This window comes from Cataglyphis hispanica, chromosome 15, assembly GCF_021464435.1.
Source record: "Cataglyphis hispanica isolate Lineage 1 chromosome 15, ULB_Chis1_1.0, whole genome shotgun sequence".
In the NCBI taxonomy this organism is placed as follows: Eukaryota; Metazoa; Arthropoda; class Insecta; order Hymenoptera; family Formicidae; genus Cataglyphis; species Cataglyphis hispanica.
In genome coordinates, this window is record NC_065968.1 from 3,762,244 (window position 1) to 3,787,749 (window position 25,506).

General features: G+C 31.3%; 5 protein-coding genes across 12 annotated transcripts in view; 3 read left to right on the forward strand and 2 right to left on the reverse strand.

Moving 5' to 3' along the window:
• Positions 1–9,088, forward strand: part of LOC126854931 (uncharacterized) — a 129,702-nt gene extending 120,614 nt beyond the window's left edge. For 4 of the 6 annotated variants that reach the window (XM_050602116.1, XM_050602115.1, XM_050602117.1 and 1 more), the window contains 10 exons: positions 118–340; positions 717–886; positions 1,158–1,489; positions 1,586–1,775; positions 2,535–2,698; positions 4,541–4,833; positions 4,906–5,131; positions 5,310–5,514; positions 5,679–6,227; positions 6,316–9,088. In XM_050602116.1, the coding sequence (XP_050458073.1) occupies positions 736–886; positions 1,158–1,489; positions 1,586–1,775; positions 2,535–2,698; positions 4,541–4,833; positions 4,906–5,131; positions 5,310–5,514; positions 5,679–6,227; positions 6,316–8,498 (4,293 nt within the window). In that variant the 5' untranslated portion in view covers positions 118–340; positions 717–735 and the 3' untranslated portion in view covers positions 8,499–9,088. The other 2 variants (XM_050602120.1, XM_050602119.1) reach the window with 2 other exon arrangements.
• Positions 9,089–10,808: 1,720 nt separating this feature from the next.
• Positions 10,809–12,665, reverse strand: LOC126854948 (uncharacterized). Its single transcript, XM_050602151.1, has 2 exons — positions 11,935–12,665; positions 10,809–11,356 (listed from the first exon to the last, which is right to left on the reverse strand). The coding sequence occupies exons 1-2, from the start codon at positions 12,026–12,028 to the stop codon at positions 10,938–10,940; spliced, it is 513 nt and encodes a 170-aa protein (XP_050458108.1). The 5' UTR covers positions 12,029–12,665; the 3' UTR covers positions 10,809–10,937.
• A 683-nt stretch (positions 12,666–13,348) lies between these two features.
• LOC126854939 (beta-1,3-glucan-binding protein-like) lies at positions 13,349–17,569 on the reverse strand. 2 transcript variants are annotated; one of them, XM_050602142.1, is made up of 8 exons: positions 17,115–17,569; positions 15,780–16,007; positions 15,516–15,670; positions 15,208–15,350; positions 14,947–15,110; positions 14,071–14,462; positions 13,755–13,856; positions 13,349–13,625 (listed from the first exon to the last, which is right to left on the reverse strand). In XM_050602142.1, exons 1-8 carry the CDS (start codon positions 17,257–17,259, stop codon positions 13,515–13,517), a joined length of 1,440 nt encoding a protein of 479 aa, XP_050458099.1. In that variant the 5' UTR covers positions 17,260–17,569; the 3' UTR covers positions 13,349–13,514. The 2 variants fall into 2 exon arrangements, with proteins under 2 accessions (XP_050458099.1, XP_050458098.1); XM_050602141.1 differs by having other exon boundaries at positions 15,516–15,673; positions 17,115–17,561.
• Positions 17,570–17,901: 332 nt separating this feature from the next.
• On the forward strand, positions 17,902–19,333 carry LOC126854947 (frataxin homolog, mitochondrial). The gene is made up of 3 exons (XM_050602150.1): positions 17,902–18,395; positions 18,500–18,620; positions 18,699–19,333. The coding sequence occupies exons 1-3, from the start codon at positions 18,172–18,174 to the stop codon at positions 18,954–18,956; spliced, it is 603 nt and encodes a 200-aa protein (XP_050458107.1). The 5' UTR covers positions 17,902–18,171; the 3' UTR covers positions 18,957–19,333.
• A 322-nt stretch (positions 19,334–19,655) lies between these two features.
• Positions 19,656–25,506, forward strand: part of LOC126854933 (uncharacterized) — a 43,182-nt gene continuing 37,331 nt past the window's right edge. For both annotated transcript variants that reach the window (XM_050602122.1, XM_050602123.1), the window contains exons 1-10: positions 19,656–19,863; positions 20,246–20,510; positions 21,197–21,341; positions 21,761–21,960; positions 22,078–22,184; positions 22,817–23,038; positions 23,473–23,682; positions 23,766–24,068; positions 24,491–24,589; positions 24,831–25,219. In XM_050602122.1, the coding sequence (XP_050458079.1) occupies positions 19,789–19,863; positions 20,246–20,510; positions 21,197–21,341; positions 21,761–21,960; positions 22,078–22,184; positions 22,817–23,038; positions 23,473–23,682; positions 23,766–24,068; positions 24,491–24,589; positions 24,831–25,219 (2,015 nt within the window). In that variant the 5' untranslated portion in view covers positions 19,656–19,788. The remainder of the gene's footprint in view (positions 19,864–20,245; positions 20,511–21,196; positions 21,342–21,760; positions 21,961–22,077; positions 22,185–22,816; positions 23,039–23,472; positions 23,683–23,765; positions 24,069–24,490; positions 24,590–24,830; positions 25,220–25,506) is intronic.

Sequence of the window (25,506 nt, forward strand, 5' to 3'; positions counted from 1 at the left end):
GTAAAAACGCATCGAGTGGTTTAGAATCATTCATGTTCATTCATATCTCGTATTATTTGTTCTCTTTTAGGATATACGAATTATTAGTTATTTACTCGATATGCTATCCTTTTCTAGAGAAGAAAAAGGAGAAAGACATCTGATTGGCTCGCTAATATCGCTGTCCCTTTTGTTGCGTTGCTATGTCTCTATCTCACGAGCAGTCTATGAGTCTATATATCATATATTTTGCGTCTATGGATACGAGGCGAAAGCGAGCAATTAGGAAGAAGCAAGATCGCAGTGTGAAGGCGATCTTACTTTGACGTTCGTTTTCGTAGACAAAGGCAATTTATGTACGGTAAGAATCGAAGCACGTTGGTCTCGTAACAACCGAAATCGCACGATCGTACGCTGACCTCACTATCACTAATAATAATTGATACATTACGACGGCGATTATCCCATCGCCAATTATTGCATTACGTCATGTAACATAGTTGTTGATACCACAAGGCGATAAGAGATTTACTCGAATGTCTTATTTTGGACATCTTTTATCTTAGCAAGTCCGCAAATCATATCCGTTCATCATTCATTGAGGCTTTTAATATAATAGGCAAATGCGCGGATTTTAACCTGATAAGGATTATTCGAGAAATGCTTATCGATTGAGGTTTATTTCGATGATATAATCGCTTTGTACTCTGTTGTATACATGTAGTTTGATTTTACAGACGACTTATTGGGATAGTCATGAACAAAGACGAGCACTACGAGATAATAGACGAATGCAAAGGAGAGAAGACGTCTGAAACAGCCGAAAATGTTCAAGTAGAGGATACTGAGAAGACCTGTCCAAAGTCAGACAGTACCACGCAACAACAAGATTCTAAAATTAATACTGGTACGATATGCAATTAAAGTCTTGTGTATAAAATTTTTTTGATAATTTTTTTGATAATAGATGATTTTATATCAAGCATATGAATATATTACATTATTGTCATTTGTAGTTTGAGTATTGCGTAACAGTTTTAAGAAATGTTTTATAATAATTGATCGCTTATATTTTATTGGAAGAAAACTAATTGTCAAACAATATTTGTGACATCAATATTAACTAATAATATTTCTTGCTTATATTATAAAATTATTATTGAATTATTCTGTTGCAGATAGTACAAATTCTTGCAATAACAACATGGATAAACCAATTCCGATGGAGGTAGAATGTGATCAGAGATTAAACAATGATATTGATTTTACTGCTGATATCAGCTTAGATCAGCTGGATACGCAAAAGGAAGTGACAGATGAAGATGTGATGCATCATCTAGATGTAATAGAAAATATTGAATTGGATCCTGAAACCTTTGGCATAGACCAGTCTATGAAGGAAGTTTCTCAATCTTCTCTTGCAATAGAAAGAGACGAGCAGGAGCAAGAAAAAGAAGAAATAACAGTGATTGATGATGAACCTACGGAACAAAAGTGGTATGAAGAAAAGGTAATATTGTGTATAATCTAGTATTTTTTTTTAATCGAAACAGTTAAAAATTGTATAAAAAGATGTTCTAAGTTATATTAAAATTAAATTTTTTAGATTGCAGAGAAAGCTGCACTTCTGAAAGAGAGATTGTCGAAATTAGCACGAGTGTTATCAGTTTCTTATCCTCATTATGAGAAATGGCTGGAAAGGATAGAGAGGATAGAGGGATCTCCTATATGTAAGATAGTTCCTCCTCGACGTTGTTCACTAATTAATCCGCACACTAATCGTTGGAAGTTTCTATGTGAGTATGGAAAAGTTAATATTTTAAAAAACTTAATATATTTTATTTCATTTATATTACAACATGTACAGCATAAATATCAAACTTTTTGGGTATTTACCAATAGTCATTTAATTAGTTTTTTTCAATATATATTACATATACTTTTTTCTTAAATTTAAAAATTTGTGGCTTACATAATTAACATTAATAATATATTTACTTTTTTATTGGGGGAATATTATAATAAAGCTTTTTAGAGACAATAATAATAATAATAAATAAAATTTTTTATTTGTCTAATAAAGTATATCTATCTGCTCCTTATTATTTTTTTAATTATGAGAGATTTATAGCTGTAGAAAGAGAGATAGCATTTTCTTTTCTGCTTATAGTTTTTTATCTCAAATACAATCATGGATTTTAATAGAAATTTGATATACTGTGTATATGTATGTGTAGTTTGAAAAAGAAATATTTCTTCTTAAAACTGTTTAGTACATTTTTAGAAATTTTGCTTCAATTTAGTGTTGATTTCATATTTGTTTATTAAACCTTTCATGCGCAATTAAGAAAGAGAGAAAGAAAGTTTTCACATATTTTATGTAGAAGTAATAATAATATTATTATGCAGATGTAATTAATATTATGTAGAAGTAAGAATAATATTTAAGAAAAATAAAAAAATAATTACATCTTTATTTAGCATAACTCATTACACAAATAGTAATAAATAGTGTATAATGTATATATGTGTATATATGTGGATGGTATGTTCAGGTAGTAAGAAACATATACCGATACCTATAAAAGAAGAGAATAATCCAGGTTCTTCTAATCAAAAATGTTTCAAAGTAGTCTGGCATCTTGAACCAATGGGAGCAGGAGGTGTTAATACTGATAATTTGGCGGAATTTCCATCTTTTGTATTAAATGCTGTCAAGGTAAATTTATTAGAAAGAGTTGGTTATATATATATATATATATATATATATATATATATATATATATATATAATATATAGTTTTTATATTGATAAAAAATAAACGAACTTTTTCATCAATTTATATTTCTGATTCATCGATGCAGTTTAGTACATAAAATTTTTAATTCTCAAGATATATATATATATATATATATATATATATATATATATATATCTTGCTGATACATGCAAATATATGCAAATTTTTGCAAAATATAAAAAGTATTTTTATATTTAATATACATTTAACATATATTCAATTGTAATAAAAGAAAAGGATAGTGTCTTATAAAAAAGTAGGCAAATCAAATATTTATAAAAAAACATAAAAACGGATTTATAATAAAATATATTTCTAAAATAATATACTGCAAGATTAATCCTATGGAGATTAATGCTATGTGATGCAAATAAATTATATATATATACATATTACTAAAGTAAGAAAGTGTCTCATGGAAGTCTCTCCTGGAAGTTGCCATATGATATTGCATATATAATAAAATGATTGCATTCAAAATCAAGATATTGCTAATATCGCAATAGAATTGATAACAGAAATAAGAATTAAAAGAAAAAAATAAAAGTGAAAAATATGTATATAATTAATTATATACATATGTACATAACGTGCAACACATATAAACAATATAATTTTTAAACTGTGATACTATGTAATGAATAAACTTGATAGAAATTTTCATCACTGAAGATATACAACATTCTCTTCACACAAAGGAAATTATATACGAAAATTACAAATATCTAAACAGAAAAAGTGTATTGTATTGTGCATCTATGTGTGCAATATAATACACAGCATTATCATTGTTACAAAGGATAATATTGAATATCGCATGTCTTCCGATTTATATACGATACGATACTAGACATTTACATTTCAAACATGAACGATTTTTTGAAAGAAAAGAGAAAGAAAAATGACAATAACCGATATGCGTACTGCACATATTAATATACAGAATTATTTATATCATGATGCAAGTAATGTTTGATACTTGAATATTCAATTGAGTATATAGATATTTACAAAAAATATACAAGTGAAAGCTTGTATCATGATGACATTGGTTGCATTATTGTCTATTTTATGAATCAAATGCCAATAAGTGCTGCTTTGTGACTAATTATATTTATCACAATGCTTACACATAATTACAAATACCTCTAGAATGAGAAAACAAGTGAAAGACAGTATGCAGCAATATTTATATTCTGCATATATAATTGAAATAAAAATTTTAACTGAAAGGAAACTTTATAATAAGAACAATGTTTGTTTCCAATAATTTTATGATATAGATAATTGACCATATATGCAACTTCAACAACGTTACAATTTAAATGTGAGACTCTATTAATGATATGAGACATGAGCAGTGAACATAATGCATATATACATGAGTTTAATTATATAAAGCAATGGAAATAGAATGAGTTCATATATTTTTAAATTATCTGTTGTACAAATCATATATTCAATCGGAAATTAAATTTGTATATAGACATATAAATATGAGTTTATCAATTTATAAAATAAATTTGTAAAATAAACTGATAAAAAAGTGATTAAAGTGCAATATATAATAATAATTTATTGCTGCATGTAACATAAAAATAATTATAATAATTGATATTTTGCAATATGATCATTTTAATATATGGTTTATAGTTTATATATATATAAACCTGAATGTGTGCAATAACAAAATCAGTTAGATATAATTAAATTTACATAATAATGATTGTGATTGATAAATCAAAAGTTATTGATATACAGATATTTGAAGATTTTCTTCAAACAACTATATCAAGTCAAGATGCAATAACTTTTAATGAGAATCCATCAGATGATACATCTGTGGACATTAATGTAAAGAAAGATCCAGTGCAGGATAAAAAACAACAGTGGTCATGGTTATTAGTACGTTGCAATAGCAAGGATGAGCTCATGCTCTTTGCAACTGGAAAGAATATTAATCGCAACACCATGGATCGTTTGAAGCAGATATATGAATCTAGTTCGGGAAAGGATTGTAATGTCAAATCCCTTTATTGCAAATCGATAAACAAGTAAGAATCTGACGAAATGAAAAAGCTCAGCTTCTAAAGCAGCGGAAATCTGCATATTTCACTTCGTTTCAGATATGATGATAAAGCTGTTACTACATTCTTAGTGGGAGCAGAAGCTCTAGATGAAGTCGTGGGTGATTTAAAGTTACGGCTTACGCCAAAGACAAATTTTTGGTCTAACGCTGCTGGTGCATGGAATGTAGCTAAAACAGTTGCTGATATGCTTAAGCCGACGCCAAGAACAACCATACTTGAAGTCGGTTGTGGAATTGGTGTGATTGGACTTACAATAGCATCTGTAAGTACACGTGCAATTTGTGACAAGATATGCATATAATGCGAACGCATTATTAAGCAAATCAAATGACACAGTATGACGTATTATTTTAACGTCAAAGTATCACATATCTATATAAACGCGCAACATTAAACTAAATTAACAGAACAATTAATGTATTATCATTGCATTATAACAGAAATGTCGTGAAGTGATAGGAGTTGATTCACCTTCGGAGGTAGAAGAAGCTGAAATGACTTGCAATTTGAACAAAATATATAATGTATCTTTTATAATGGGATCTCCGTTTGAAGTCGTGAATAAGATAAATGCTGCGCGTGACTTACACAATAAAAATCGCGTGACTTACAGCATAATCAACGCAAACACCAACATGGGTAGAGGTATGCAAACCCGATTTAATTTGATTTGTTCTTTTTTTTTCCTTTTTAATATTTTAATATTTTAATATTATTGGCGATCAATCAATAACGATTCAAATTTAGCGCGAGTTCCGGTCATAATTTATTCTTCAATAATAAAACTCTAAAGTTATGATATCTTTTAGCCATTGAAGTAATGACAGCTTTACGAAAAATCACGTCTCTACGACGTATCGTAATGGTGACCCCATTGACAAAACAATCGGTCCGAGCAATATTAGAACTTGCACGGCCTATAGAAGGTGATCTTGGTCATCCATTCATGCCAATTCGTGCATGCGTTGTCGACACATTGCCCAACGGGCCCCATTTCGATGCAGTTATTCTAATGGAACGTAGATACATGCATAGACTCACACAGCCGTGGTTCCTCAAAATGTTGGATGAGGAAAGTAAATCATTGAATAACACTAAGGAATTGGAGAGAATAATTAATAATGATGGAACTGAAAGTTCTGATGTACAATTAAGAAAGAATCCATTAGCGAAAGCTGAACTTGCAAAGAAATCTAAACTCTTACCCGCAAAAAAGACAACTTTCACGAAAAGCGGTTCAAGTTCACCGGTAAAAGGTAAAATAAAATTGAAACGAGACCATTCGCCCGAGATAATAGAAATATCTAAAAAAGTGTCGAAGAAATTCGAAAAACCTGGATTTAAATCATGGCAACAGGGTAAGTTTGATAATATAAATCTAATTAAACATTATACGAGATTATTATATACATCTCTGTAATATATACTTTTTTTTTTATTAATCAGATGTTACTGCTAAGAAAAAGAATTGGCTCTATGAAAACCCGGCACTTCGCATTAATCCGTTATTCGAAAAAAAGACAAAAGAGAATAAAGAACAAATCGATTTAAGGAAAAAATTGTCGAATAATCGTATTGATGCAGACTTAATACAAAAAGTGAATCAAAGCCGAGAAATTCTCGAAGCAGCGAAAGAGCAATTAAGCGGTCCATCTCCTACAGTTGACCCAACGACCGCTAAAGAAATAAAAAATGTCTTAAGTTTGGTTCTCGATCAGACCAATAAGCTTCAGAATCAATTACCACGTTCAGTGTGGGATCGCATTGCACCGCCTGAGACCGATCAGGTTCAGATAAAGAAGGATCTTGATGATGATCCGCTATTGAAAGGTCGATTTGTACAAGAAACTCGTGCTCAGGATATCGTTATCACGGCGGCAAACAAGGAATATTTAGAGACCGAGGATGTTAAACCGAAATTCAAGAAATATCATAATTTGGCACCACTGGAACCAGATATAGTGATGCCGATATCAGTAAAATCATCTGACAATAGAGGTAGACAACAAAATCAAGATAATTCTTGGAATAAGAATAAAAATTTCGATAAAAATCGCTGGAATGAGGGGCCTATGAGAAAGCCGGTAGCTTTCCCGATGAAGAGACAGGATTTATCATTTAGACATCGAACATCACCGAATAAATTTTCACCGAAGCGTCCATTATTGTCACCACCGAGACGCCAGTGTTCGCCGCCTAGGAGGCATCTCCCTCCGGATAGGCCATATGAAACCCGCGATTCTCCTTCGCACCGTGAATATTCTCCTCCGAGACGGCCAGCATCGCCGTTAAGGCACGTAGCACCATCCGGTGGTAGATTTCAAGTAACACCACGTCCGTTCTCACCACTTAACCGAGCTATGTCTCCGCCGAGACGGCCAGTGACACCGCCAAGACCGCCAAGACCGCCAAGATCAATGACCGGTCGACCGATGTCACCGATACGACGTCATATGTCGCCGACTAGACTACAATTATCGCCACCGAGACGACAAGTGTCGCCGATAGGAATATATGATTCGTCTGCAAGAGAGATGTCTCCCCCCATGAGGAGACCAATAACTCCCATCAGACGACCGATATCGCCTATAGACCATCAAATGTCTACAGACATGAGACCCGTATCGCCGGTCGGTAGAATGATGTCGCCGCCAAGATCAAGAGACATGATCCTTCCACCAAGGCATCATTCGCCCAGCATGAGACGCTTCTCGTCCCATCAAATGCCTGGTCTCACGTCATCGCCTTCGAGGCGACAGCAATCCCCGCCGAGGCATCAGAGTCCGCCACCAAATAGGTTCGCGGACGAATGGGACATACCGAGCCGCGGCGCTATCGAACAGAGTAGCACCTGGCAACGATCCATTAACGATAGACCTGAGAATGTTTGGCGTAACGAGAGACAACCGACAACAAGCGGAAACTGGCAACCTTTGTCCGACAATGATAGATATCGCAAACTGGCTAACCAAGAGAAGGCTTGGAACACCAGAGATTCCTCGTTTCATGGAAATTCGTGGGGCTCTAAGCAATCGCTCGCGAAACCTGGTATGAAGGAACCATGGCAGACTTCGGACAATAGATGGTCTGGTCCCTCCAGGTCAGGAATTAGCGGCGAAAATTGGAATCGCAAGGAAAGTTTGGGTGGCCGCGGCAAGGAGCCTTGGATGAATGCGGACAAATCGCGATCATCATGGGAACAATCTAACGACTCCTGGAATCAAGGAGACAAGGACGATTGGAACGATCTGCCGGAAGATGCACGAGATCCCTGGGGGGACGAAAGTAATCTTGGATTGAAGGAGAGATGGGTGAATCTCGATAATCAGGGCGCCTCGTCGTCTAGTTGGTCGAGAGAGGCTGACAAAGGGGATCCGTGGACAAAGTCTAAAGACAATTGGCAAAATAAATCGCAAGCTTTTCCGGCAAAACAATCATGTCAAAACAGCGGTAATTTGAGCATAAATGAATCGCGCTGGTTACCTTTGAACGATGTGACTAAGAAAGTACCATTATCGAACAATTGGCAGGGAGGTAACAATGTTGCAGCGTGGCAGCCATCGAACTATAATTTTCCGTCACAATCGCAGCGGCCCTTTATGACCAATTCGTTTAAGGATCGACGTTAAATTAGATATTTTGATGTTACGAGTTGTCGAGTTAATAATGATTTAGATTTCACTTTTGCTAGCTCGAGAACGTTTCAGATTATGACACTAAAAAACAAGGTTTTTTTTTGGATCTACAGTTTAATTTACAGTTTCTTACAGTAACAAATATGTCTTGATGAATTAAATAGAATTATGTAATTGCAAATTATATATATATATATATATATATATATATATATATATATATATATATATATATGTGTTAGAATAATTTTCTCTGTTTAATTGAGAGTTGCATTGTGGTATTGTGAAAATGACAACAGTGCTCTTCTGTATTTCTACTTTTTCTTTAAGTGATATTCATTATAGTGAAACAATTTATTGCTAACAAATTATTTTATTGATAATTTTTTGTTTGATTGTATTCCTTTTCTATGGGTAACAATCGATTGTATTACTTTTAAAGACACAAAAGGCTGTATGCTTCTTATAAGCATTGTACATATATCATTTTGCATAAACAAAGTTGATATATCTATATGTATGTAATAACAGCCGAATGTATCTTCCACTGAAGTATTTCTGAAAATAAATTGCATTGGAATTCATGTGTTATATATAAAATTCTAAAATATAGAATATAGTATGTGCCTATTATATATATAATCTAAATATATAATAATCTAAATTACATATAATAGTTGTAGCAAAATTAAATTGCTCCTGTCAAATATTGTGTATTAATAATTAAGCATACAAAAATATATATAATGCTAATGTTTATGTACTAATGTTTTCTATCATAAATATTTTAAAATTAAAACAAATGAAAAATTTATGCTCATACACACACACAACTTATAGTACTTTGGTATAAAATATGAATATATAAATATGATAAAATTAATTTCTTTTCACATAAAATTTCTATTTATAAATAAATACAGTTTATATATTTATACACTATATAACATCAAATATAATTGTGATTTATAACATCTGGCTCATTTTTATATTAATTATATTGCTGAAATAAGAATATACATATGTAAGCCCTATAGTTTTCAATTTACTCCTCATCTCTTGACACGTGACCGATTTTAGTTCACTCATATGAAAGTCCGAGGATGAGCGGCGCTGAAGCTAACCTTCGCCTTTTCAAGATGGAGTTTGTGTACCTTGGAAGAACCGATAACGACGAAAAATGTTCCTGACAAAGGTACTTTAATGAAAACCAACGTGATTAATTTGAATCGATTGTAAATTAAACGTAACCTAACCTATATTATTTAACATTTTTGATAGATACCGTTTTTGCTCAAGAATACTCTCACTGGTGTTGTTCAATGTGAATCAAAACACGCCAGTGTTCTCGTGCATAAATTTCTACGAGACACGTCCTTTGTGAAATATTCAACATCAATACAACAGAATGAACAGCAGCAAGATTCGACAAGGGAACAGGCGTCCTCACTTTCGACGAATACGGTAAATTTTATGAAAAATCTTGTCATTTTTCTAACAATTTGTTTGAGTTGTATAAAAATAGGGTTACTCTTCTTTTAGGGCACACCAGATAAGTTATACAAAAAGATCGAGATTGAAGTTAGAGGAAATGATCCTGCGGTATTAAAGAGCTATGGAGAATTTGCAGTGATGGCTGCAAATTATTTGAATATCAATGTATGCAGAAAGTAAGTTCATTGATTATTTGATTTTCGTTAACATTTGGCTAATTATATAGATGATGTATTAAAATATACTTTTGTATAATTATAGCACAGCGCCACGTAAAGCTATCCATGAACGGTGGACGGTATTGAAATCTGCTCACGTTCATAAAAAGCATCGAGTTCAGTACGAAATCAGAACTTATTACCGTTATTTGGATTTTTTGAAATTAACCGGGTCAACAGCAGATACTTTTATAGAATACCTTCAGAGAAATTTACCAGAAGGAGTAGCAATGAAAGTGACCAAGGTTAAAGTTTTATAATTTAAAAAGATCTAATATTTTTTTTATGTTTCAATTTTTTCTTATGTATTATTTTTGCATTTTATTTATTTGAAAATTTCTGTTTGCAGGTTGAACTACAAAAGTTGCCAGAGAGTATAGCTGAAATGTGTAAAGTATAACTATGAACAATTATTTATGTTATATCCCTGTATTGTAGATAATTTCCTGATATAAATTACAAAGAAAATATGTTTGAAATGTATATAATACAATATTTCAATATTTAATCGAGTTAAAAATAATCTCTTAAAAATTATCAATAATAATAGCATAAAAAGCTGTGACAATTATTTGGATAAATGATTGCAATCTAAAGTGCATCGCGGTTTTATTTAAATTATTACAAATAATTGTAACAATGGTTACGCCAATCTGTACAATAAATTCAAACTTTGCGTAAGTAAAGCGTCATTGGAAGAATGTTAAGTTACGATTTATGATTATATGTTAGGTTTTATGATTACTACACGCGGTGACGAATCAATTTTTCTGCTCGATACATCATGCGCAAGTTCCGGTAACGGGTTTTTTCTTTTGAAGGCCGTTGGTCTGTCTTGAGATACATTTATATTGAGGGTTTTGAGGGGTGTATCTGCCAAATGCGTGCCTGTGATTCGACGTGCGTGTCCACTACCGCGCCTTTTCATATGAGTCATACGTCGATAAACACCGCTCGAAGTTTCAGGTCGGGAAACATCAGTTAGAGATGTTGCTACGAAAAGCTCAGGATCTTTCTGTTGTATTTGCAACTTAGAGGACGAATCATCCTCGGCTTTGCGCGAATTAACACTTTCCCCGTTCCTGTGTTTCCTAATTAATTCCGCAGTAGCTGTACATCTGTGCAGTATATATTCGTTGTCTGCAATGAAATTCTCATATAAATTTTTAATTATCTAATTCTTATATAATTATATATATAGAACCGGTTTTAATAAATCAATCCGATACGTTCATTTAATCACGTTTTACAATTATTCTGCATGCATTGAGAGATGCAGAAACTGATATGATGTAGGTAACGACAATAAATTATATTTAAACATCCGATATTCTCAATGACATCTTTGCTGTGTATGTATGTAAATGATTTTATGAAAATTTGTATTCAGTAAAGGTAATAAATCATTAGATATGTACATATAAATATTAGCTAAGCAATATATCTGGAAGATGCGTAAAAAAAATTTTTAAACTATTTTGATTATTTTCGCCTCTTATGTGATCATTTTTGGATAAATTTTATTTGGAAAATATATTATATAAATTTTTCTGAAATATACATATATACACACCATAATATGTAATAAAAAATGAACAAAATATTTATTAATTTTAAATTTACTTAAAAAATTTAAACAAATCCGGCAGTATCATAATTTTATATTTTATATTTCGAATAGTAAATAATTATAATATTTACTTGCTTTTGAAACTTACTTGAGCGTCTTGCGCGATGATGATAATTTGCCAAAGAATCACGGGCCCAAATGAAAACTATTAAAATAACAGCCACCTTTTTTAGCATCATCATCTATCATGAAATCTTGACAAGTGGATGTGGATTAACCGGTTAAATGTGATGAACTAAGTTAACATTCATTAAAGTTTTACGAAGAATTAAACACAGTTTGAATTTGATCTGCCGATTCTACGAGAGGAAATCGTGGTAGCTACCGCGAGAGCTATCGATCGACTGCTCGCATAGAAAAAGTTTCGTCGCCGTAGAAGAGGGAACGAAACCGGACAAGACGTCGAAGCCGAAGATGAGATCGTTCGACTTTGATGAGATCTTATGTGCTATGATAATGTAAAAGTACACGTGCGTACTAGTAGATGTTAAATTAATTGGCTCTCCGACAGAGCGTATCAAGTACAACACTGCGAAGCAGACGGAAGAAAGACCGCACGGTGCTCCTTTTTTCTTGTTTCCGAGGTAAACCGGTTTGGAAGATGGACCAGGTCGAAAGTCGGCACATTGCGTTTGAATTATTCTTTTTTACTATGTCTGGTTTCCTTATATGCTGTTTAAAAAAATATTTATGTCAACATCAAAGCACGAGACTTTGCGAACAATTTTAGAATTGAATTTCTCATATATGTTTGAAATGACGTTCGACAGAAAAGTAAAACTTCGGAATAAAATCAAGTCTGATTTTGTACAAGATGACCTTGATAGTCAGTTGCCACAATATATCAAATCTAGTACTATCTCGGTTTTTTAACTCTGCGGGATACCTATACGTTATTCCATACAATGATGTAATGATGTAAACGAAATATGATAACTCCATTATAAATCCATTTTTTTAAATATTTTTTTTCTATGTAAGATTTAAACGAAAATATATAATAGATACACTTTTTTATTTTTATATAAGAATATAATACATAAGGATATATATATGTTAAGAAAGACAGAAGATAAGATACATTACTGAGAGAACAAAATGTCATGTAGGGAAAGTTATAATTAGCGAATATATCTATGAATAATGATATCGCTTCGGAAAATCTACTGTGCTAAACGTGGAAAACATGTCCTTCATAAACATCGTTTAAAAAAATGTTTATGTTCACGTAGAAATATTATCAGAGGATGATCGTCTGAGCGGTTAATAGAAGGAGCATTAAAGGTAGAACCAGCTCCGGGCGACCCTGAATTTCTTTCCAATTTCGCGGATAGTATCGTTTTTACAGAGAAACAATGCACTACAATTATAAAATTCCTGGATTGCGTTATACGTAAAAAGGACTTTACATACATCTCGCGGTGAGGACTTTATCTCGAATATTAGAATATAATATCACTGGCAACATTGTAATTTTTCGTCATCGTTGAATCAAAAGATAATTGAGTTGCCAATTTTTATTGATGCTTAGCAGCAGTATCGAATAACTACTTGTACATACGTCATTTGACAAAAATCTGAGAGATATATTGCTATAAAAAATACGAATGATAAGAGAAATGATATATGAATAATAAGAAATGAGTATATGGATGTGAACGCATTAATTCAATGAGACCACACTTTAATGTAATCTATCGCAAAAGCAGTCTTTTCGCCACCGTCTTTTCTCCAGGTTGACAGCCATTCGTTTCGAGAGTTCCAGAAATTCAACATTGCCTATAATTGATTAAATATATTGTATATATTCTTTATATAGCTATTTTAAAAATAAATATATCTTATTTTAAGAGAATATTTTTAGAACAGAAACTATATCTAATATTGAGAATATTAAAGGATTCATACCTTAGCACCTAGATTCCTCCAAGGTTTTGGCGATCCAGAACTGGTCGTGTTATCCGGAAACACACGCACTCCACCCACACCGACACCGAGAGTAATATAGAACTATCATAAGAAAAAAATTATAAACATCTAATTTTTTATGAATATATATATATATATATATATATATATATATATATATATATAGAATATAATTATATAAATTTATATTTGATTATGTATAAAATTTTTTTTTTCTGGAACTTTTTTACATAATAACATTTGTTTTACAGGAATACTATATGCGCCAGTGCAGCATAAGCCAAGATGATGTTACCTCTTGATCGAATGGAGCATTTCTCCTGCCTACGTTAGGGCCAGTCATCCATCCTTCTTCGTCAGGTCTCACTTGGCCGATTTCGTCGCCATCGACCAAAAAGGTGAAACCGTCACTGGTCCAGATGGTCGTGTATACATGAAAATCCTTTGTCCATCGCGGTCCGAATTCATGTATCTTAGATACGAGTATTTCTCGAATATTGGGAGAATATCCATACAGAGTATTCGCGCCTAATACTCTCACGCCAAAATCCAATCTTCGGGCATCGTAAATTTTCGAAACATCCGTGGCATTCACTAGATTTTCGTTGCCCCGCGACATACCCAGAAGAACACGGCCACTGGCATAATTTGCACCGTACGTAGAATATTTCGGCTCGAGCCACATTTCTGATAAAATTATAAGATAGAACGATATAGATTTTTTTATTTCTTTTACTTTCTTTTAATAAGATACACATTATAAATTAATGAATACTATTAATCTTTGTTGTAAGAGTTAGATTATGCAATGTTATGATTAGATTCTCTCAAGAATTCCTTGATAACTTTATTTATAGAAGATCTATCTAGAGAAAAAAAAAACTATCTCACAGATCAAGAACAACAAAGATTCACAAAATTTCCTCCCAGGAAATAAGAATTTCAAATGCTATTAACTTACAATACTTTCTAATATTTACGATTAGCAAAAAATATATAAATTAAAAGAAATTGATTGAAACTTGTTGCAAAAATGACAGATTGACAAAAGTGGTAAATAGGAAATTTTCTGACATTCTATATATCCGACGAAATATCGCTTTATTCTATATTGTATGGATTTTTTTCAATTATGTTGTGCAAAAAAAAATCTCAGATTATTTATAATTACCTGGATATAGCCAGTCGCCTTGAGGAAACCTCGCACGTATTTCGATTTTTCCGTATCGCAAAACGAAACGTTCCTTCGTGGTAAGTCGCGCAGATATAATAGGTGGGAGAATACTATATGATAATGCTTGCCGCGAACATTCCTCAGAGATCGTACTAGTACACCTAAAAAAAAGAATAAATTAAAAATAAAAGAGAGAGCAGTGAGAATTTTCATTAAAGAGAGATCTTATGTCGATCCTATAATGTGTAATATATTTACTTATTGAGTTGTAATCTTCCATACGCAGTCGCGTTCTCGCCGTACAAATCCTCTAATATAATCGGCTTTATGAGTAATTGACCATCATCAATTTGCACAAGCTGTTGATGATTGTCATTGTGATATACGCAGAACTCATAGTCCTAATTTCAACAAGATTTTATTTTATATTTATTTAATGAAAAAAAGAGAATATAACGTGCATCAAGCGTTGTGCTAATCTTTCATCGTACACATTACTGTCTCATCTTTGCTTTATTGTATTTTTTTAGCGATTCTGAAATGACTTCTGGCCTCACAATACTCACCGGTCTTAAAGGCATTTTTATTTCGCGTTTCCATAATGACGCATTGAAGGAATCGAAATTATCCTCGAGCAATAGTCGACTTGTGGTCGGAGTTTCATACCTTGATGTAGTAGAGCGCTGCGTAGTTTCTTGGCTGCCAATTTCTTGACTTCCCACTGCTATCAATCCAAGAAATACGTTATCATTACCGTAAAAATACTGTTACTTTTACTGAATCATCATCGTGAATCATAAATTGTTGTGTGTTTACGTAAATAATCTTACAGGAATGTCTCCACGTTTGGACATTGTTTTTATAATGAGCTCCATTCACTTGCGCATAAATCCAATAATGAAGTACATCTCTTTTTTTTACAGCCACTTCCGGATCCTCGAAAATCCAACGGCCGTTTGTCGCTAAATAAACATCACCGGCAATTTCGCCGTTTTCATTGGCGCGAATTGCCTTATTTACGTTAGCGTGGAAACCAAATATTCTTAAGCCTGGTGCATCTATTAATCAAATAAAATAGCGTATAAATATCTTATAAATAAGCCACATTAGAATTCGTGGTTTACAATATAAGTATGTATTCTTACTATTTTTCATTATCTAATTATTATTTATTCTTTTATTCTTTATTATGTTGCACAATTTATTTTATTATAAAGACATATGTGTCAAAGTTTAAAATATAAAAATTAAATGCAACATTATAATTAAAGGAGTTAACTCTTATGATATAAAACTTCTTTAAAAATTATATATATAATCATAATATAATCAGTTGTTGAATAGTATATATAAAAACAGTATTAAAATAAGATACGTCAGCACTCCAAGAAAAAGCGTTTAATATCACACGCTTCTTACATTAACAATTAGTCTTGGTTATCCCAGGGAATCCCCAAGTGGATGATTGAATTGCGGAACCATATACTAGTACGTTAATAATTGATAACGTTAATAAATTAAATAATTTCAATAAACATCAATATTGCTTAAACGCGCAAACAATCATAGAATATACATCTATATATTATGCTTCTAAAACACATATAGATTTAATACTTGAGATAAATATTCAACTTGACACGACCCTAGTGCTTTTGATAATATACACTGACGATGATTGCGATGTATGTGTAAGCGTGCATTCGTATTATATAAATCATCGTAATTGAGTCATGTGCGGCACAATATAATTCTCTAATAAAATGCACTTTTTATAAATTCGCAGCAGTTAAACGAATTATCCAATATTTTTATAATGATAATTTTTTTTTCCCACCATTATTTTCATTATTAAATTCATATTGCTTTTACATGATCGCATTACAAAATCATCATAATAATTTGAGAATAAATACATGTAATAATTATTTTTTTTTCAATTTAATTAGACGCCTTTAATGATGTAATTAAAAACAATTATCTTTTTACAATGTAATTTTTCAAGCAACAAACTAAACATGATGCTCTGTAATTTGAACTTGTAAGAAACTTTTTTCTATTTAATCTTTTCAAAAAATGTTTTTTTTGGAAAGTTTAATACTTAATATTGTTACATTTCTTTATTTTCCTAAAGAAAGCTTTATAAATCTCGATATCAAACTTACCAGGTATAGAAACTCGAAGGCCTTGCGGCTTTAGTACTTCGAAGGTCGGATCTGGTAGCACGTAAGGAAACACCGGTTTCGCGAATATACATGCTAATGCAAACGTTAGCCGAAGTATCGGTAGATCAGTTTTGCAGGAAAACATGTTTATGATTATCGATTCTCGTTGAAGCCACGATATTTATTGAACGTCAGATTCGCGTGCCATTCAGAGAAAGACTGATACATGCACGCTCGTATCGTGTATTGAATGATTCGCTTATACTGCTGCTAGAGAACATGTTATCATGTGTCTCCTTGCCTGGCTCTTCTTACTTTTTTTTATTCATCGTAGTCGTGTAAATTCTGCCTCACTGTTTGTCCCAGGGATTCCCTCGACGGTTCCCGTATTAAGAAATTGTGAAATCATTTAAAAGCCCCAGATTGCTCTATTAGTCATTTTCGAATATTAATTAATATTGTCATACGCAGCTGTGAGAAAAAAAATTTTATGAAAAAGATAAATTATAAACAAATATAATTTATATTATATAAAACGACGGTCACTTGATACTATCGATCTTTGGCATTTCGCATATTATTTATACACACTTATACATATTCTGTTAATAATATCTATTCTTAAAAATTAAATTTGTCTCTTTTCTTTCTAAGTAATTTTATTATAATATTTGACAAAATGCTTATAGCTACGGTCGCGTGGAGTTCATTTAATGGAATTGTCATACATTTTAATATGTGACGGTTCTGTCAAGTGAACTCCGTGCGACCGTAGCTTAAAATATTAAATATCAGAAATTATTATTTTCCTTTTCAGCAAAATCCAGCAGTTTGTTTTGATAAATGCTAATCTTGTTTTTAAGTAAAATTTCAAAGAAATTTATTGTTATTATTATTGTTTATAAATCTACTGTTGAGCTTGTGCAATAAGTAACATCTTGCACGCGGTACGCGGGATATACTATGTATTGACGTAATGTAAACATGTGTCAGAAAATTTCGTTGTATTAATCGGAGAGTTTGTTTAATCAATAAAACTTCAAAGAGACTGTTTATCATGTTGCCTATCGTAACGAGATATAACATAATTTCGAGGATATCTTGTAGTTTGTTAAATAAGACTTCGATTAAAAAACGTATCATACAAGTGAATAGATGTAAAAGCTATGTTCGAGGTTATGTTAATCTTAATTCAGTACATTTTTCGAAGAAAAATTCTCAAACTTTATTACAATTGCCTCTAAAAAATTTTAGTGCAGATACCGAATATTCAACAGAATAGTGAGTATTTTTACATTAATTCTTTTTTTTTTAATTAATACTATTTATAATATTTGTACATGCTGTTGAAACATCAAAATTCATTATTTATGTAATTTTATTAGCTCACTTAGCTCTGTGCAATATGAGAAGATCTGTGATGAAACTTTAGACTCATTAAGTGAGTACTTTGAGGAATTAATCGAAGCAGCGGCACATTTACCAGACGCCGATGTATCTTATGGAGTATGCGAATATTAGTTAAAGAATCTATAATTGCTATTGTGTGTGCATGTAATAATATTTGCAATATTTTTGCTGCAGGATGGTGTACTGACTGTAATGTTTGGTGAGCCATATGGTACTTATGTTATAAATCGCCAAACACCAAACAAACAGATTTGGCTCTCTTCTCCAAAATCAGGGCCAAAACGTTATGATTTTATAAATGGTCAATGGATATACAAACATGATGGCAAAACATTACATGAATTATTAAATAATGAGATACCAGCGATTGTGAAAAATAAAGCATGCTTTGATAAATGTTCTTTTAGTGGTAAAGAAAAACAAGATATGTGATTGATGATTTTTCTTCTTATTGAGACATAATAGAGATTTAATTATGATCTACTATAATTGTCTTTATATAATTATATGTGGAAGGTACTAAAAATTAGATTTATGAAAAAATTGTATATAAAACTAATTTAAAATAAGTGAAAGAAATTTCTCAACAATATATGTATATATATGTATAGATACTACAGTGTAAAATTTTTATGTGAGTAATTTTAATATATCAAGTAATCACGTATTGTATTGCAAATAGACTTTTTATATTGGCACTTATACACTATTGTTACTTATTTATACTGTAGATTGCAGCATATACATAAGGAATGTTGAAACATGCAAGTTATCTTAAAAAGGATATACATGACATATTTACTATGTAATATTGTAAATATTTTTATATTTTTTTTAAGAATTTAAATTAGTTACAAACACACATACATATATACATATAACTATAATATGTAATATAATTTAATTATATAACCAGGCATATATATATATATATATATATATATATATATATATATATATATATATATGAAATTAATTTAAAATTCTAAAATCTGTTGAAAAATTATATATATGTATGTATAACACACAATTACAGAGTTTTTTTTGTTAAATTACTAGATAATTGAACAAAATTATTTTGCTAAAATCACATTCATCAAAATTTCATATATACATATTAGATTTAAAAAAAGTGCATTTTTAATTTCAATTACATTTCACTTAGAATTTGCTTATGCACATGCAAAATTATATATAATGAGACGATTAAATCATACCATTCGCGTGTAATTATTTTCCCTATATTATTCGATAGAGAACAAAAATGGAGATTATGGAAGATGGGAATTTGGTCGATCGTGTAAGGATCTTATTACAACGAGATATGCAATATTATCAGGTATCAATTAGCCATAAATTATCTGCTAAATTAATATAGTTTGTATTTTATATCTGTTTTCAAAAAGATGTATAATATCGAAAGCGCTTTGTTTCGAATTTATTATGTATGATATGTTTGATTGCAAAAAATTTGATTTATTATAGACAGCAATCTCAAATTTGGTATACGCGAATCGAACAATCCCATTATTTATCATGATTATGTGTCATTATTTTGTAATAGATATACTATCCGTGAATATTAATTTGATAACGAATGTAATAGATATTTTAGTGAAATGTAAGCTTTGTGATTTGTATTGATTCATGATATTATTTTAATACGCCGTAGTTAATACCCATTTTATACACTATGTGTAACATTATAATTTGCGATGTAGGAAATGCAAACTGTTTTGAGGGAACCGTTATGCCTACGCATCAGCGGCGGAAAACTCGATTTTCCACGACATGCTTCGTTCGCCGCGATAAAGATCGTCACATGGTGGGAAGCGGATTTTGTAGCCGCTTTTAAACGCGCTTCTGGTTTAAGCTCCTCCGAAAACGGAGGTGCGTCCAGCGTCGACAGCGAGGACAGTGTCATTAAGCGGATCCAGCCGTCCGATTTTATTCTGCTTGTTGTCGACACCGCTGAACAATTGTTAGGTACATTTTATTTCGGTAACGAGAAATGAAATTTGATATTTATATTTGAAATATTATCGGCATAAAAATATAAATCGATTAATAGAAGTAATAAAGGAAAATTTTTAAAAAGAGTTATTGATATAAAAAGATAATATAAAAATAATAGACTTTTCATAAATATTTATGAAGAGTCTATTATTTTTATATGTATTTTTTTATATTAATTTATTATATAAATGCAGCTGTTCTGGTCATCACGTGTGTTAAACCTTTAAATTTCCAACATTTTGATCAATATCCTAATAAATAATAATTATTAATACATATTATTTTTATTTTTGAAGATTATTATATAAATGACGTAAGAAAATATATATGTATACAAAGTAATATTGAAGACATGTATTGAAGAGATTTAATTCGCTCTAAAAGATTCCTTTCGAATTCATGAAATAAAACCGTAATTAGATCTTGGATTAAATTTCTGCTTAAGAAAATCGATTTTAATTAAATAATACATTTCTGCTCTGTTGACTCTTGTTCTCTTTTAATTTACTTTGTATATCTATCTTAGCAAGAAAGCTGTGTTTGACTTGGATAATTGTTTGATAATGGCACGATTTTCTAGAAACTTACAAACTTAGAAATATTTACAAAGAGTATCGAGAGATGAAACGATGTTTTTCTTATTTTTCCATTTTCAGAACATCTGCACATGTTGATTCAAGAATCCTTGGATCATGCCGATCTTACCGTGCTCACCGCCACTTTGGGCGCAGCAGCACTGATACGAAATTGCTTATGGTGTTACAATCAGCATGCCAAAGGAACGATCTCTTCTCAATCGAGGTGCTTCACATCATGAAAATTCCAGTGTTTAATTAGTTGTAATTTTTTTTATTTTTAAATCATATGCTGTAATTTTTTTAAAGAGCAGCAGAATATCCGCAGAATAGATTTTAAATAGTTTTTTATTTTAATCACACAAAAATCTTAATAATCCACTTGATTTTTTATCTATCATCCTTTTTTAAATATAAAATAGAATTTTGAGTTATGATAGCTAAAAAAGAAAGAATGATTTTACCTAAGGCGCATTATAATTAAATAATGATACAATATATAAATAGAGGATTTTTATTTATTCTTCTTTTTAATTAAAAACATAACATAAATAAGAAACATTTTTTGGTCTCTTTTTCTTGTATTTAAAGTCACATAACTTATATAATCTTTTGAATCTTATATTACTTTTTCTCTCTTGATAGTGAGAAAATTAATAAATCTCACAAAGCATTTCACGAGATGGCCGAAGCCGTGGCAGAGAGGTTGCTCGATCTGCACTGTAGATTAATTTCCTTGTACATCCTTAACGAAGCGGACTCTCTCAGCTGGCACAGCAATAAACCATTCTTTGAAAGAGAACGATGCTCCTACGTTATTCAGATGTGGTGGCTGTATATGCAAGGTAAAACTAATACTCGGTTTTCTCCGAGTACTATAATTTCAGTAGGTATTTTACAGAGACAGATTTATAACGCTTCAATATAACATTTGCAAAGAATGAATATGCTAATATTTTCAGGTACTAAGGCGGATTTATGGAACACAGTCTCGCCTAAGATGGCACAGCGTGTATTTTCAGAAATGCTAAACGAGTCCCTATCTATCATAGTAACGCGATTCATTCATGTAAGGCCGCGATATATCACAACTAGTTCCGATTAATCTTTCAATTTATTCTATTCTTTTATTTATCTGTGTAGAATGCTTTATTGTTACCATGAATCACGCAAATGAAACTCATTCGAATGAAATTGGTTTATTGATCGAACTTTTTTCTTATCATTTGCATGCATTATGCGTTTGTCTGTAATTTATTAAAGTGTAACGTTCGGAGTGTCACTCAAACAGCACAATATTTATGATAAATATTCATGATACTTTTTACTTTTTATTTTTTAAAATATCATTTAAATAAATGTTATACATACTTTGTATACATTAAGAGAAGAAATCATAAAAACTTTATTTGATATATTATTAAAATATAGAAACTAAATATTTTATATAACATTTATGGTAAAAGAAAATAAATGTTTATAATAATATTTTATAAATATTTCTCAATATTTTTATGGTATTTATGATAAATCTTTATGATGTGTTAATCTACTATCATCGCAAAAATATTTATAAAATATTCAAGTAATTATTATAAATATTTTGTATATATTTTATAAATATTGTATGCTGTCTGGGCATTTGTGTGTGATTAAGTAAGATGGAATAAATTAAAGACGCAAATAATAACATTGTAACAGGGTCGACCGACAATGGCGCGATCCGAACAATTTTGGTCGGACGCCTTTAATGTGCTCTGCTGTACAGGATATCTAGCTTTAGGCGCATGTGTCGATGGCGACGGAATGTTAGGTGCACGACCGAGTAATTTACCAACAGCGATAAGAGATATACATACAAAATGTAATGAATTATTAATCTGCTTGCTACTTAGAGGCACTCCTCTTAAAGAATTGTATCAGGTACGATCTCCAGAGTGTCAGGCTTTTAAATCATTTACTGACAAGTTGAATGTATAACAAGAATGCATTATTTTTATTAAATAAATCAATTAAGTAATTAAAATATGTACTAATATATATTAGACTTATATAGAGCACTCAAATAATTGTACTCAAAGTATTGTATCAAATATGGTCTCTGGTGTCAGGCTTTTAAAATATTTTTCAACAAATTAATTATACACAAAAGAAAAAACACATTAATTTTATTAAATGTAATTACATAAATTAAAATATACAATGTGTATCAAAATTACACAGAGAACGCATAGAAAGAAAAAAAAATGTTACTCATCTATTAAACTCGGAATTTGCGCGAAATTGAAAAATATATATATTTAGCCTGATGAAGAAAAATATTTTATTGTTAAACAGTAACTAATTATGTTATTCAGGTTTTCCGACACGGATTAGAAAATTTAGCGATACTGCGACCGCGACACAGTCCGGCTCCATGGCTATTAATATGCGCTCCAAATTTATTAGGATTAGACGTGACTGATTCTCTAGCTGATATTACAACATTATCCGAGGACAGAACTGTTATTCTTGAATTGAATGTCTTGAGGCATCAGCCTCAACCTAGCTGGCCTCAACTGATGAAAGTAATTACTAATATATTATAATTTCAAAGCTCTTTTTATTTTTCGATCTCACATCTTATCATCAAACTTTTTTTTATTCGCAGGTGATATCAATGAATGATTACGTCGTGGGAAAGATGCTGCTAAAGACTTTAATACGTCAAAACGTGGGTTTTACGTCCGTGGACGAGTGCGACACACTTGATAAATCGAAGAAGGACAAAGAGAGTTGCGGTGGTTTTTTATGTAATGGATCAGCGTGCGATAAATCGCTAAAAATAACTTCGGCTTTAGCATTATACAGTTTATCTCACGTATTAGTGATAACCGTTAACGAACCGGAAAGCGTAATTATACCCGCATTGAAGCAGGATCCGAACTGGTCCAATTATCTAGACAGACAGCAGGTCTGTATGCTTTTATTTTATGAAATATCGTTGGAAGATTTAATCGTGTAAATTTATATAAATTCTCATTAAAATATTTGGATTAATAATAATAAAATTGTGTGATAATAAAATATTGGTCTGATTTAATATCGTGTAAATTTAAAATCATACTTTAATAAATACGGAGAAATGTAAAATATATAAAATAAATGATTTTAATGTTAAAAATTGAAATTTTACACATGGGTTAATTTTACACACCATTTATTTATTTATATGGAGCAAATATAATAGAAAATATAATAGAAAAAAATATTCCTTGGATTTCTCGCGTACAATTTGATAAACATAATTTCAGAAAATAATATTCCTAATTTTATTGCATACATTTTTTAACAATAATGCATCAATTTGCTAATTATAATTCACTTATTTTAAAGGTCTGGAATCAGTCGAGACCATCCTGGCTTAACGCATTAATAAAACCTTTGAAGATCATGATGCAACCGGTGGTCGAGGTGCTTCTGGAAGCTGCGAAAGTAATTGCAATTCATCACATACGATGTGCGAGACGCACGTATCCAAAAATTTTTTTTTTATAAAATTATTTTTAATTTAATTTAATTTTTTGCAAAAATATGCTTTTAGTAATTTGTTTCTAGACAAAATTGGAGCCATAAAAGAAATATAAAATTGTGGGATCCGATACGCGCGCGCTCGTTGAGAGAATGAACATTTATTCAAAAATACATTGTGTAAATTTTGAAAATTATCTTTTAGACAGGTGCCAGTATATATCAAGCCATGTCATTGGCGATTGGTTGCTTCACCGAGTTATACGTAACGGCCTCGACCTCCGTTTTGCGCGCGGCCTTTGCGCTCAATGATAACATTCCCGCTCATTGTCGACCGATCGGCGGTAACGTCTTGCTTCAAATATTGTGCGCAGCCCTATACTCCGGTCTCCTGGACGTGTCCGCGAAGAGTGAAAGGAAAGATATCCATGGTACACCGAGTTCCTCCGAGGACACGAACTGCGAGCTAAGCCCCTTCAATCCTTACGATAGGTCGACCGCCGCGACGGCGCTCGCCGAGGCGATTTGCAGCATCGACGAAGATAACAAGCATACGGCGCAAATAGATTCTTTCTTGCTTCTCGTAAAGGACAGGTACGGCCTTTCTTTAAAAATTATATTGAAAAAAAATGTATCAAATCTCTCAAAAGATTTTTTTTGTTTAAAAAATTATTTATTTAAATACTTGCAAATTTTAATCAAGCAATAAATATATCTGAGTTAGTAAAATATAAAATATATATTATATATTATATTTACACTTGCATTTAAATGGCATTAGCGCTAAATTAGCGTAAAATGGAATGGAACTTGCAAAATTTGATTTAAAAATTGACGTAACGACTTAAGTTACTTTAATAACTCATTTATAACTTTTTTAA

Excerpts from the sequence above, each read along its gene's own strand:
- LOC126854939 (XM_050602141.1), bottom strand. The coding sequence starts at position 17,259 with ATGTTTTCCTGCAAAACTGATCTACCGATACTTCGGCTAACGTTTGCA. Across the intron at positions 15,351-15,515 it reads TAAAAATGCCTTTAAGACCG|GACTATGAGTTCTGCGTATA; the intron begins GTGAGTATTGTG and ends TGTTGAAATTAG. Across the intron at positions 13,626-13,754 it reads GGAGGAATCTAGGTGCTAAG|GCAATGTTGAATTTCTGGAA; the intron begins GTATGAATCCTT and ends AATCAATTATAG.
- LOC126854947 (XM_050602150.1), top strand. The coding sequence starts at position 18,172 with ATGTTGCCTATCGTAACGAGATATAACATAATTTCGAGGATATCTTGT. Across the intron at positions 18,396-18,499 it reads ACCGAATATTCAACAGAATA|CTCACTTAGCTCTGTGCAAT; the intron begins GTGAGTATTTTT and ends TAATTTTATTAG. Across the intron at positions 18,621-18,698 it reads ACGCCGATGTATCTTATGGA|GATGGTGTACTGACTGTAAT; the intron begins GTATGCGAATAT and ends TTTTTGCTGCAG.
- LOC126854948 (XM_050602151.1), bottom strand. The coding sequence starts at position 12,028 with ATGATGATGCTAAAAAAGGTGGCTGTTATTTTAATAGTTTTCATTTGG. Across the intron at positions 11,357-11,934 it reads TCATCGCGCAAGACGCTCAA|ACAACGAATATATACTGCAC; the intron begins GTAAGTTTCAAA and ends ATTTCATTGCAG.